This window comes from Xiphias gladius, chromosome 17 (assembly GCF_016859285.1).
Source record: "Xiphias gladius isolate SHS-SW01 ecotype Sanya breed wild chromosome 17, ASM1685928v1, whole genome shotgun sequence".
In the NCBI taxonomy this organism is placed as follows: Eukaryota; Metazoa; Chordata; class Actinopteri; order Istiophoriformes; family Xiphiidae; genus Xiphias; species Xiphias gladius.
The window spans coordinates 23,593,728-23,606,332 of record NC_053416.1 but is presented as its reverse complement, the minus strand read 5'-3'; the positions used below and the strand labels follow the sequence as shown (position 1 = coordinate 23,606,332).

Sequence of the window (12,605 nt, the reverse complement as noted above, 5' to 3'; positions counted from 1 at the left end):
AGCAGATCCACATGTGACATACTGTATGAATACACTCCACATCACATAATGCCCTTAATATCAATGACTATCTCTAAAACACAAAGCCTGCTCCATTCATTTCCACTCAGTTTTGTGACATTATGATTGCAGCTTTGCACTATATGAAAAATAAATATATGAAGGTGAGAGGTCTGTTCAGATTGCAAAAAAACCATCAGATACCATTGCCTGGTTTACAGGTGACTGGTTTCAGCTGGTTTAAGATGCTTACAGGTCCTCATTGTCTGTCACCTTTTAGTGCCTGTTTTTTATGCTTAAATATAATATTTCCCCAATTATTTATCTCTTTCGCATCACAGGGCTGATGTAGGGCTTTCTTTTAGTCAACATTTTTCTAGACAGACACACATATCTTGCCCAGACTGTGTTGAAAGAATCAGGGCATTGTCCAGTCTGCCAGTCATTTCATTTTGAAATATCAGAGCTTGCCATTTCATATAAAAAGTGTCTGCCAAAGTTCACAGACAGTCTTATCATTTTGGAACCTGATCCAAAACCCACACTTTAATGTGGAATTTAGAACTAATAAAACAATAAATGAGACACGTAATCATATTTGAGTATGTCTGATGTACATATGACCAAAACCACCTTTAACCCTAATTCATGTCCATCAGACACATTTCACATAAATAAATAAAAATAAATCTGAGAATTCAAAGACCAGTAATAAATTATATAGGTATGTCTTTCCATGTCCTTTCACATATTTAAAAAGCCTTGAGATCTTGCAGTTTCAAACATTTTAATAAATTGCAAGGTAGATATCAAAGGAGTAGTTCTACATTTTGGAAAAGATGCTTATTCACTTTCTTAATGAGAGTGAGATGAGAAGATTGATACCACTCTCATGTCTGTCTGTTTCTTCAATACAGAAAAAAAAAAGAAAGAAAATTCTGTTCAGTTGTGTCTATTTTTTTTACCCTACATTTAGCATTTTTAAAGATATCAAATACTGAAATGTTCATTGTTTTATTAAGAGAGTCTCCATATGATGTTGCAACCCAAATTCAACCTATGACTCTATTTGAGAAAGTGTTAGACTTTGCACGAAATCCAAAACCCCAGACAGAAGCAACAACTGGAAGATTAAGTGGGTAAAACTTGACTTGTGTCATTAGTGTCCCCTTCGTGCAATTTCCCACACCGACCTGAAAAACGACAGCATTCTGAATGAACACACTGGTCTCTGTAAGTGGATACATAAGCATTTCCAGTCTTTCCCTTCATCTTTAATTAACAGGCCAGTTAAGAGCAAATTCAGCTGTTCAGAGCCATTCAGAGTGTACAATTATCTGAACTTGCAGCATAAGAGCCTTAGAAATAAATATGCATTCAAATCCCCTGCATCCGCAGTCCAGTTTAGACAAAGATCAGGTGTGTGTCCTTGTCCACTCCATAGTTGCCTTTGTGCTCCTCAAACAGATCGCTGAGTTGATCCATGTACAGCTGGTGGAGGGCTTCGAGCTCCTCGGCTGTTGGCTTCTCATTCCTCTCCACCGTAATTGGCCGTCCGACTGCAGAGAGGTGAAAAAGTGCAGGACGACACGCTCAGAGTCAGTTGACTTTATGATTTTCAATACGCTTGTTTTGATATTGCTATCGGAGGTCTGTGTTATCTAAAAAAGGGTGACATACGTTAGGGCTGCATGCCAGACAGTCACAGGAGGCTGTGGTGGGGGTCAGTGACTGTTGCTAAGTCTGGCTGCAGCAGGCTGAGCCCCATGTCTGCCTATCTTTGCAGGGCTGACGATACCTGCTCTTTATCAGACGAATATTACTCACATTCACTGCAACTCCCTTTGCCAACTTAGTGACATTAGATGCTTCCTACAAAATCAGTAGCTGGTTGGGAAATACATGAGCAGAGGTGCTGTCAGATGAAGTCTGAAGCAAGGCATCCTTTGTGTTTTATATACTCCTATTAATGTTTATAATGATTAACACCATTAAACAGAAGCCACAGATTAAAGATGTTAGTGCAGAAAAATGATAAGTGCATACTGTAACCTGCTGTAGCCCCCTGATAGTGACAGATGAACAAAGCTGTTTACTCACCTACTGTATTGATGGGTTTTCTGTAGGGCACAAGACCAAAGGAATACTGGAAAATGCCACGTGCGTGGAAGAGAGGCAGGGAGATACCCATCATGCTTTGTAGCCGTTCCTGTATCCATCGAAGCCAGGTTCCTCTTGGGTTTTCCACTTGATCAAACACTTCATTCTCTCCAAAGGAGAAAACTGGCACCAGATGAGCTCTAAAAAGATTTTCAGTGATAATGTTGTTTAATTGATTAACGGCCGCTGTTTCAAATCCTTGTGTTTTACATCTGTTCCTCATTCTAAATTGATCTCATAACAAACTTTGTGCTTTCCCAGGAAATTCCATGTGAGGAACTTGAATAAGCCTCTTTTTCAATTAGCCACGCTAAAGCCTCAAGAAACCTTAAATGAATAGATTGACAAAATCCTTTCAATAGGCTGTAGGGCCTCTGAGAATTAGCAGCATTTAACAGAAAACTTTCCTCATTTCCCCAGGACGCTCTGCTCTTACCCATGCTCCATGGCCATTTTGATGAAGCCTTTCTTCTTGGCCAACAGCACATTGTAGGTCCCCGGGTGGGCATCAAGGGCCTCTGGGGCCCCGCCAACTGCTATTACAACAGCGTTACCACCACCCCTTTGGCAGAGCGGATAGCTGGCGCTCTCTTTGTTTGAAGGAATCAGACCTGAGCAGAAAATAAGGAGTGATTAAAATGATATACAATGATCAAATTAAGTCTAATAATATCTTAAATCCTTTTGATATATGATTGCAATAAAATACACCCAATATCTAGGTTCAAAATCTAGCTGAATGAAAGAGACAGTTGAATCTGATCCAGTATGAGTGCATTGTCCCCGGCACAAACCTCCACACATGATGTAATCTCTGAAGAACGGGGCTCTGAACCAAAGGGGTAGCATGAGCAGGTAGCTGGTGAGGCCAGGAAACAGCTGTCTGAAGCCAGTGGCGTAGGTGCAGAAGTTAGTAAAGGCCCCTGCCACCAGTATGCCATGGGGATGGAAGCCGAAGACGTAGTTGTGCCTGGGATCCAAGTCAGCTGTCTTCACCAACTGGGGAAAGGAAATGAAAGAACATTGTGAAAAGGAGAGCTTTAATGTTGATCCATTTCTGTATCTAAATATGGCTCCATGTGCCCAGTTGCACAAACATATTTTCGATTTGAGATTGATTGGTTCCATAATAACTTAATCAAGGAGAATATTTTATTTTAGATCATCTGATTCTTCCTAATAGAGCTGATAGTATTGCATTGTGGTGGCCCAACTGGCTGCAACCAAATCATGTGCCTTGATCGGTCAGTTTCAACACTGTCTTTGACCCTCTAAAGAGAGAGGTCTCTTCCCCCCATCTTTGGCCTCTTCGCACTGTCCAAAACCATTTAGAACCAGCCTACTGTAAGATCCATTCCCCTTCATACCTCCACAATGCCTTCACGCATGGAAAGTACATTTATTCGAGCACAATATTGAGGATTTTGTACTTGACTATATATAATAGATCTGATGGGGAAATATTGAGCTTGTTACTCCACTACATGTACATTTATTTGACAGCTAGTTACTGGTTTTCAGATTAGGATTTTTTGACAGACCTGATGTGTTTATATAAAACCGTTGAGACTGAACTGGTGTTCCTCAACCTTTTTGACTTGTGGCCCCTCAGCTGCTCTGATTTGGGACCCTTGCCACTTTTCAGGTGTCTATGAATTGTTAGTAGTTTCATAACGGATACATTTCTCCTTTAAACTTCTCAGATTAAACTGTTTGAAGCCCAAAGAGAAATAAATATCCAATATTTCACAAAAAACAGAGATTAGAGAATATACCTTTAAAAAAAAAGTGAATATTCTCTTTTGAAGCAGACAGTTTTTTTTCTTCTTCTTTCCTACCCCATTAATCATTTCACAAGCCCTCAGATTTATCTTGTATTTTTACATTGTTGTATTGGTACTTTTACTTATGTAAGGTCTCTTGGTTCTTCTTCCACCAAAGGTCATTCCCTTTAACCCTTGTCGCCTTTTACTATTCACCCATACGGCTGCCACTACTCATAGTACTGCCACATTTTCTGTTATTTTGCAGGCATTTTCTGCACAGTCAGGCGCTACCTTTTTTTCCGCACCTCCATTCATACATCAGATTTTGGACATCATACATCTGAGTATTACATATGTTTCTTTCAATTTTTGGTAGTAGAATCACCTCATCAAACAGTAGATCGACACAGTATTGGTCCGTGCACCTGCACTGCAACTATACATAAACCGCACAGTGAAAACACACGCCTCTTCCGAGTGATATGTTCAGTGTACCTTTGACCTGCCTGTGAGGTTCTGTTGTTCCCGTACCATGCCTATGTACTGTATATACAGGGAAATTCTGTATGTTGGAAATATTGATATTGATATGTTCATTTTGTGGTAGTAAGTATTGATTAGGCAGTTATTTGTTCACTCATAGGGCTGATAAGGCTATAGAGCAGCTCTTCAGCTATGTCTAAAAGACAAAATGAACTCTGCTGGTATTGACTTAAAAACACCCTGGAACACTACCATACTCCATTTGTTTGTCCCTGGGCAGGAAGTACATGCTTTGATTTTTAGCCTTAACACTGATCGGTTTTCTCTTTGTCAAGTAAAGTGATCTTTGTGTTGGACAAGCTAGTCGGTATTAATCAATCCTTGGGCACTGAGTAGTATTTCTCTGTAGTGTCAGAAATAACGGTTCTTGATCACTAACTGTAAATGTCCTGCTAAGATATCGCACCTTTTGGAGCAGCTTTTGCATGCCTCCACTAGCCCAAAGTGGCAAGGCAAGAGATAGTGAGAAGCACTAAAGGTCACTGTCAAGGGTAAAGAGTCGCTTGTCATGCGTTCTAGTTTGTTTTGCAGTGCACAGCGAGCATTGTGCCCTCTTGTGAAAAAACAAATCTGCTCCCCTCACTGTTTGCATCTGTGTGTGAGATTAGTATTTCAAGGCCACAGTGCTCTTAGGGCCACATTCACACCCATTATCTGGGATCCATATTACCTTCTCAGGGGGATATAGGCAGCTTCAAAGAGCGCACTTCATGGACTTTCATACACTTTTCAAAAACTTATTTTTATTTAATTATTTTTTCTTCCTTCTTCTATTTAATAAAATAGCCAACACTTGCCCTGTGCTCATGAAGTGCTGAGTGCCTCTGTCAGACATTCTCTTGTAGTTGATCAAATGTAGGAGAAATGAGGCTAAAAAAAATTTTTTACGGTTTAATCAAGCCATGATATTGGACCTTCACAAAGCTGGTGGGTTGTTTTGTGTCCGCACTGTTTGTATTGTGGGTACCTGTTGCTAGTGGCCCCCAGGTCATAAAGTTAATCATTGGCTCGAGTTCCTCTCTTAAAGACTAAATCTGTTTATAAACAAAAGAACTGACCACTAGTGACCAATCACAGAGCCTCCTGCAGACTTGTCACCACGACATAATCCGTATTGCCGTTGGCCATGCCAAGGACTTTGGTTTTAACCAGTAACGTTTGGTGGACCAAAGGTCCGAGGAGCAAATAAATATTTTTTGGTGTGGGTCCACATGTAGATCTAGGAATTTTTTTTCAAGGATTTCCTTCTGAAACATTTTCTGCTGGATCAATGCACTGTACTTGGTGCATACAAAATTTACATAATTTTGAAAAATGAATTTCAATGTGTTTTTTCACATGCTATACCATTATTTCTAATTGTTTGCCAAATTCTTCTACAGTAGCTTATGTGTAGCCTATTTGACGTAAACTGCCACAGCTTTGGAAAAAAAATGTCAAACATTTTGGGTAAGAGGCTTATTCACTTGCTGAGAGCTAGAAGAGAAGACTGATACCACTCCTCCATCTGATGGTGGAGCCAGGAGACTGTTAGCATACCGCAGCTTAGCATAAAGACTGGAGGCAGGGGGAAAAGGTAGCCTGGCTCTGGCCTAAGGTTTTTTTTTTTTAAATCTGCCAATTAGCATCTTTAAAGCTCACTTACTAATATCATGTTTGTTTAATCTGTAAAAAAGCTGAAGTGCAAAAATGACAAGTTGTGTTTTTACAGTGGGTTATGTGCTGGATATTTGCTGACGGGGCCAGAGCCGTGCTCACTGTTCCCCTTGTTTCTAGTCATTATGTTAATACATTCGCTAACTGTCTCCTGGCTGTAGCTTAATATTTAGTGTACACAGACACGAGAGTTGTATTGATCTTCTCATTTAACTCTCAACTAATGATAATAAGCATACTTCCCAAAATTGTGAAATATTGCTCTAAACATTGCGCAACTGCATCCTTTTTTTGGATGTCATATACACATATCTGCTTTGAGCCATCCCGCATCTTATGATGGCATTTCACCTATAGTGCTACAGCAATATGATAAATTTACAGTAGATGGCCTTAACCCAGTGGTCATTAGTCTGATTTACTTGATTTTTTTTTTAATCGTGTAAAGCCCTGTTATTCCCTGAAAGAATTAAGGTGTTTGCCAAAATCATGGCCACCATCAGCCAATCAGCATTACTGTCTATCCTAGTGTGAATTTTGCTGCAGATCCAGCAAACTAAAAATGTCTAATATTAAAATAACTCACACAGATGTCATCTTCCGTGAGAGCTTTGGTTACATATGGATTTGCATCATCATCCTGCCTAAATTTATTTTGGCTCTTCTCTGAAAAACCAAGTGACCGAACCTCAGCTGGTGAAGTCTTCTGAGCTGATGATGGTGTAATTAGAAATGGTGGGAAAAACACACTAATGAAACTAATCAGGCTCTCTGAAACACACTGCTTCTCTTTACCCTTATATTGACTCTTTGTTTCAAATTAAATGAGGCATACAGTCAGATGATGCTGGAAATGATTCACTTTGAACTAGATACATGAAGTGGGTGCAGAACATGGAATTTTAGATTTCATTCTTGGATCTTAACACAGACCGAAAAGTAGAAGCAGTATTCGTCTGTTTGGTATACATTCACATGAGATCTCTCATGTGAGATTGACACTATAACCAACTCCTATAACTCTGACCTTAGTTGCAATAAAACACAGATCCTGATTATGTTTGCCTGTTATTTACAGGACAGAATTTAATGAACAGCCATTTAATGCACACACACACAAAAGGCTTATAATGCTCATTCTCGTGTGTGAGACTGTCTGAATGGAGTCTGATTCCACTCTTCATAATTTTGTGGTGTTGCACTACACAAGACTTTTTATTTTTATGTTATTATCTAAAACTGTATTATTATTAATTTTACAAAATGCAATATCATATCATTACACTATTATTGCTTCTGTGCTGGTCTCCTCCTGACTTTTAGCGTTATATGGTTCTGCTTTTATTGTGCTTACTACTGTACCTGCCTTATCTCACCTTTTCTTGGCTTTTATATTTATACTTTTTTTCATTTTATTGCTCATAATGTTCCCTTCAGATGTTCTAGTTGGTTATAAAGCACGGTACATAAATAAAGTGTGATGACGGTAATAGTAATAGTAACATTAGTATTGTTGTTTAAAATATTTATAAATATAAATTATACAGAAGACCTTAATCTGATAACCTGATATAGTTTAACAAAACAAGCCAATATGTATTCATGTGTTATCATTTATGGCGCTGAGGGCTAATTCACATAAACAGAGACATGATTCACGTTATACGCAGAGATACTATAGGTCTACGCATCTTTATAGGGGATGTTGCTTTTAAGATTCTGATCTAGTTTTCTTTTAAAAGGCATATTATAAACTCAGTTTGCCTGTTCCCATACATGCAGTTACTTTATGTAGAAAAAGAAGGATCTTGTGTATGTGAAATTTAAGATGTGTCTTTATATGAAAAAAGAAGCTTTTTAAAATATTCTTAAAACATTAATTTCATTTTTCAAACATCAAAAAATAGTTATCTCATAAATCCATCAAATAGTTCAAAGATATGCTTAAGATAATGTATGCAGAGCTTTTTTTAAAATGCTGTTGAACTTATATTGTTGTTCGCCTGTCTTATCAGCTAAGTCCAAAGTATAAGTCTCTCCCAGGGGCAAGAAGTAGAGCCGTGTAATGTGGTGGATGTTGTCAGCGGAGGTTCTGTCCTCTGTGAAGTCCAAAGATGAGGTGCTCTCCAGTTATTTTTTATGATAAAAAAGTCTTACAGCCAACATCAAACACTGTTGTTGAGTTTGACATAAATGACCAGGATTTTTCATGACCAAAAGCTGGCAAGTCAAGGATACGCACTACTCTTTCGTGACCACAAGTGGGAGACAACAGACTGCAAGAGGGAAGTGTGTATTGTACATTTAGAGGTGGCTGGGGTCAGGGACAGTTTAAAATGTTTGCAATCTCATTCGAAAGCGCTGAAACTGAAGTATAACTGCCAACTTATCTCTCCATGCAAACAAATTTCAAGACCACCACAGTAAGGAAAGTACGTTTTGAAGAAAATCCTGGCAGCATTGATAATCAGTTGTCTGTACCGACCTTAGGCCGCTGGATAATGTGTGTCTGTGTAACCAGTAGCAACCAGCCTCTAGCAGGCATTTCACGTTCACTTGATTTATATGATTTAAAGACATGGTTGTAACAAACAGGTTATCCATTTTTAGTTGGAATAACTGCATTCTGTATTTTCAGTGCCTCTAACTACTGACATGTTTCTGGTTTGCAGCAGCATCTGGTGAGCCAAGGTTGGGTGAGCAGCCAGAGTAAATCTGGAAAAAAATCACTGGAAGGGTACTGATCTGCTATAAGATTAAAGAAGTTGTTTGTCATTTTTGGAAAATGCACTTATTCACTTTCCTTCCAGGCGTTAGAGGATTGATACCACTCTCATATCTGTCCATTACATATGAAGCTGGAGCCAGCTGACAGTTGTCTTAGCTTAGCATAAAGCTTTGAAACAGGGAAACAGCTAACCAAGCTCTGTCTTTAAAAAACCCAGGTACCAGGTAAAGCTCACTAATTAAGATGTTATATCTTGTCCGTACAAAAACCGAAGTGTAAACACAACATTTTGTGGTTTTATGGGTGGTTATGTGCTGGACTATTTATTTCACCCTGAGGTTGCCAGGTAACTCTAGGAAGTTACTGCTGCAAAAAATATTCCAGCACATAACCCCCTGTAAAACTGCAACAACCATAACAGAGCCAGGCCCGCTGTTTCCCCCCTTCTTTCAGTCTCAATGCTAACTTAAGCTAACTATCTCCTGGTTCCAGCTTCATATTTAAGGGAGAGCTATGAGAGAAGCATCAATCTACACATCTAACTTTCAGCAAGAAAGTGTTTGTTATGGTGGGTCTTTTCTGTGTCCAAATCATACCACATTCATTATAGAAAATAATATTCCCTAAATTTCTCCATTAGAGTCCATTACTCTAGTACTGACAGTGAAATGTCTTTCACTAGCACTACGGAAACACACAAAGACACGGCCTACAGTACTTTGTTTAATCAGATAACAAAACATTTACTGTAGGGTTTGTGTAGGCTGTGTGTACATATGCAGTACATGACTATAGGAGACAGAGGGGTGTCATCTATCAGTGGTCCTTTTGCTGCCAAGGACAGAGATAACGGCCACTGCTAGTATGTAGCAGCAAATCAAAGATTGGATCAAATGAATGGGCAGAGCGAGATCTTCTAATGTCCTTCTCTCTGACCTGCAGAGGTAAATCCCACGCCAACTAACGTGGACTATAGGGCTGTTTAATGGCTGTGATGTGCATATACAGTATACATAGTGACTGAAACGTAGACTATATGCAACGACTGTCTAAAAGCTGTCTCTCACCTTGATGGGGAAGTAATCCCGCATGTATTCCCAAAATTTCAGGCCGCAAAAAAATGGCACCCTGCGGCCTCCACGTGCAGGGGTGTCATAGTCAAGGAACCACCAGACGGCATACAGCACGCTAATCAGCCAGAAGCGAGTGAACAGCAGGTAAAAGAACAGGAAGATGCAGGTGGGTGCTGAGGAAAGAAAGAATCTGTGTAGTTAGCAGTAACTTGTGAATACGTGCATCATATAACCGTCCATTCTAATCTGCCATAACAAATGCAAAAGACACTCTATGGATGGTCACTTTAGAACATCATGTGTTTAACTGCATCAGTAGCATTTAGTTCTGCTGGGGATGATATCATAAGTGGCTTTGGTGGTTACTGATAGCGGAGCCATGCCGTGGGAGAATGTGCTTGTATGATGTCAGTACAATTTAATATTTCACTGTGTTTCTGTTTTCACTTTAGCTCAGGGCTAACTGGTTTCTCTGGGAACACACAGTCATCAGTTGCCAAGCCTCCTTTCAAAAACAGTACTGCATCTATACTTTACATGATCACTCCCATCATGTAATGACCTGGATGCTAGTAGACATTATCTGTAAGTATGTGTGTTAAAAAAAGAAAATTGTTCTGTTTCAGTAGAAGAAAGTGAGCTTAAGTTTGGAGGTTGGGTGTGCCCGGTGGCCTAATGGTTAAAGCACATAACACATAAAATGTGGTATGGTGGATTTTCTGGCTGGGGGACTTTTGTTGTATGTCATACCGCTCTCTCTCTCTCTCTCTCCTCTAGTCACCTGCCTCTCTCTAGACTGTCAGTTGTCAAACAAAGGAAAAATGCCCAAAAAAATAATCTTTGAAAAAGTTAGGAGGTTGAGCCGAACATCCCTGTAGCAGACTTGCCTGCTGCCCAATATGATTCCAGTTGTTTTTACTCCTTATTATCTGAAAGGACTCAGAGTATTTGAATTAGACAGCAGAACTCCAGGGGAGGATATACAGCAGGGATTCCCAAACAGGGGGTTCGGAAAAAGACATTTTCAATCTCAATGACCATTTCTTGGTGAAATAAAGGTAAAAAAAAAAAAAAAAAAACACAAAATGAAGACTGAAACTGGTGTGGGGATAATCCTTAGTGTATTTATTGTCCCAACATACTACCAGCTGTGACAGGTTGACTGAGAAGGACACACCTCCCACCAACGTGAATCACCGGTAACACCTAAACACCACCAGCTGCAATTAAGAGTTTGTTGAAAGTAGTCACCAAGCCAGCAGAGAGGTCAACATAGAAAGCCAAACGTAATGGATAAATGGTTGAGAGGTTCCGCCACTTAGTACAAAGGGGGGGGGGTATGTCAGACCAACAGCTGATCCACTGATATACATTAACTACCTAACAAAACAGTGAGCGGATGCCAACATAGGAAATAGTAATTTTTTTGGAAAATATACAATACAAACTTTGTGGGCTGTTGAGGACTGCACTCTACTCAGGTCATGTCCTACCCCTCATATTTACTTAAATTCTACCCAGAAGCAGCTAGGCCAACGTGTTTTAGCACCTACTGTTAAGAAGGGAAGACTACCTGTAGCAGATCTGTACTTCATTAACAGGACCATCCTATTAATACTCCATTTATAAATATGCCTACTCACCCAGGCCAAGGAAGGAGAAGATCCACTGCAGCACCACGGCTGTCTGTAGTCTCCTGCGGATGGGCACGTTCAGGGGGGCAAAATTAACCTTCATGTTTTCCACAAGTGCAGAGTGACAAACCGAGGCGCTGCAGCCAGTGACGAATAAGAAGAGTGAGCGAAATGGGTCCAAAGTCTGCCCCTCTCAGCTCTCCGCCATCGCCTCTCACTAGATCTTATCTCAGAAACTCAATATAGGGTTTTGATTTGTCAGTTCCTATCAACCCCATCAGACTTTTGACCCTGCAAGGAAGGAGCTGCTGAAACATAAAGTGAAGCATTCAAACGGGACAACAAGCCATGCAACACTAACCATAAGTCAGGGGAAGAGAGGGATGTCTTTTTTCTATGTTGCTTTTACTGCTCTTTAACTTCCTTCCCTGCATGGAGGGCAGTCAGTGGTTAGCATGACTATGTAATATGTTGGTCTTTAAAATTGTTAAGGCAGCCCCATCTGGTTGTGCAATCACGTAACTGCATCTCAGTATGATACAGATAGTGATAAAGGTCCCTTGTAGAAGTCTGACACATTCCTTATCACATAATGCCATTATCACTGTTGTACGAAATACTTTGAACTTATCTGGATATAGTTAAAAGGGAAAGTCTTATTGAAGTTTCATGTGGATGGCCCAAGCCCAAAATCAAGGTGTGTGTACCACACACTGGGGCGATCAAAGGGTTATCAACGGTGTTGGGGGGTCGATAACAGGAGATAGTTGAGGAGTCATTCATGCATTGCATCACATGTCAACACACAACACAGAGAAAGGACACTCAGAGGAATGTAAAACCTTATGTGTGATCTCGCCCTTGCGATCTTTTATCTTTCACTCCTTCACTTCAGTTAAACTGACATTTCCCGGCCCAACGGGGTGACTGCCATTCCATTATAGTTTGCCCTTTGATTACATCTTCCTAAATTATTCATTTATTCAGGGATTCTCTATCCTGATTACCTCATTAACACTTTGATTCACTCAGTCAGTATATGTTT

The 12,605-nt window shown here is 39.9% G+C and overlaps 1 protein-coding gene across 1 annotated transcript; it reads right to left on the bottom strand.

The window, feature by feature from the left end:
• Window positions 1-970: 970 nt before the first annotated feature.
• On the bottom strand, window positions 971-11,737 carry mogat2 (monoacylglycerol O-acyltransferase 2). The gene is made up of 6 exons (XM_040149954.1): window positions 11,570-11,737; window positions 9,921-10,099; window positions 2,955-3,159; window positions 2,597-2,771; window positions 2,101-2,300; window positions 971-1,559 (listed from the first exon to the last, which is right to left on the bottom strand). Exons 1-6 carry the CDS (start codon window positions 11,661-11,663, stop codon window positions 1,405-1,407), a joined length of 1,008 nt encoding a protein of 335 aa, XP_040005888.1. The 5' UTR covers window positions 11,664-11,737; the 3' UTR covers window positions 971-1,404.
• Window positions 11,738-12,605: the final 868 nt, after the last annotated feature.

Coding starts and splice junctions, on each gene's coding strand:
- mogat2 (XM_040149954.1), bottom strand. CDS start 11,663: ATGAAGGTTAATTTTGCCCCCCTGAACGTGCCCATCCGCAGGAGACTA. Junction 10,100..11,569: donor CTTCTCCTTCCTTGGCCTGG/GTGAGTAGGCAT, acceptor TTCTTTCCTCAG/CACCCACCTGCATCTTCCTG. Junction 2,772..2,954: donor AGATTACATCATGTGTGGAG/GTTTGTGCCGGG, acceptor TTTTCTGCTCAG/GTCTGATTCCTTCAAACAAA.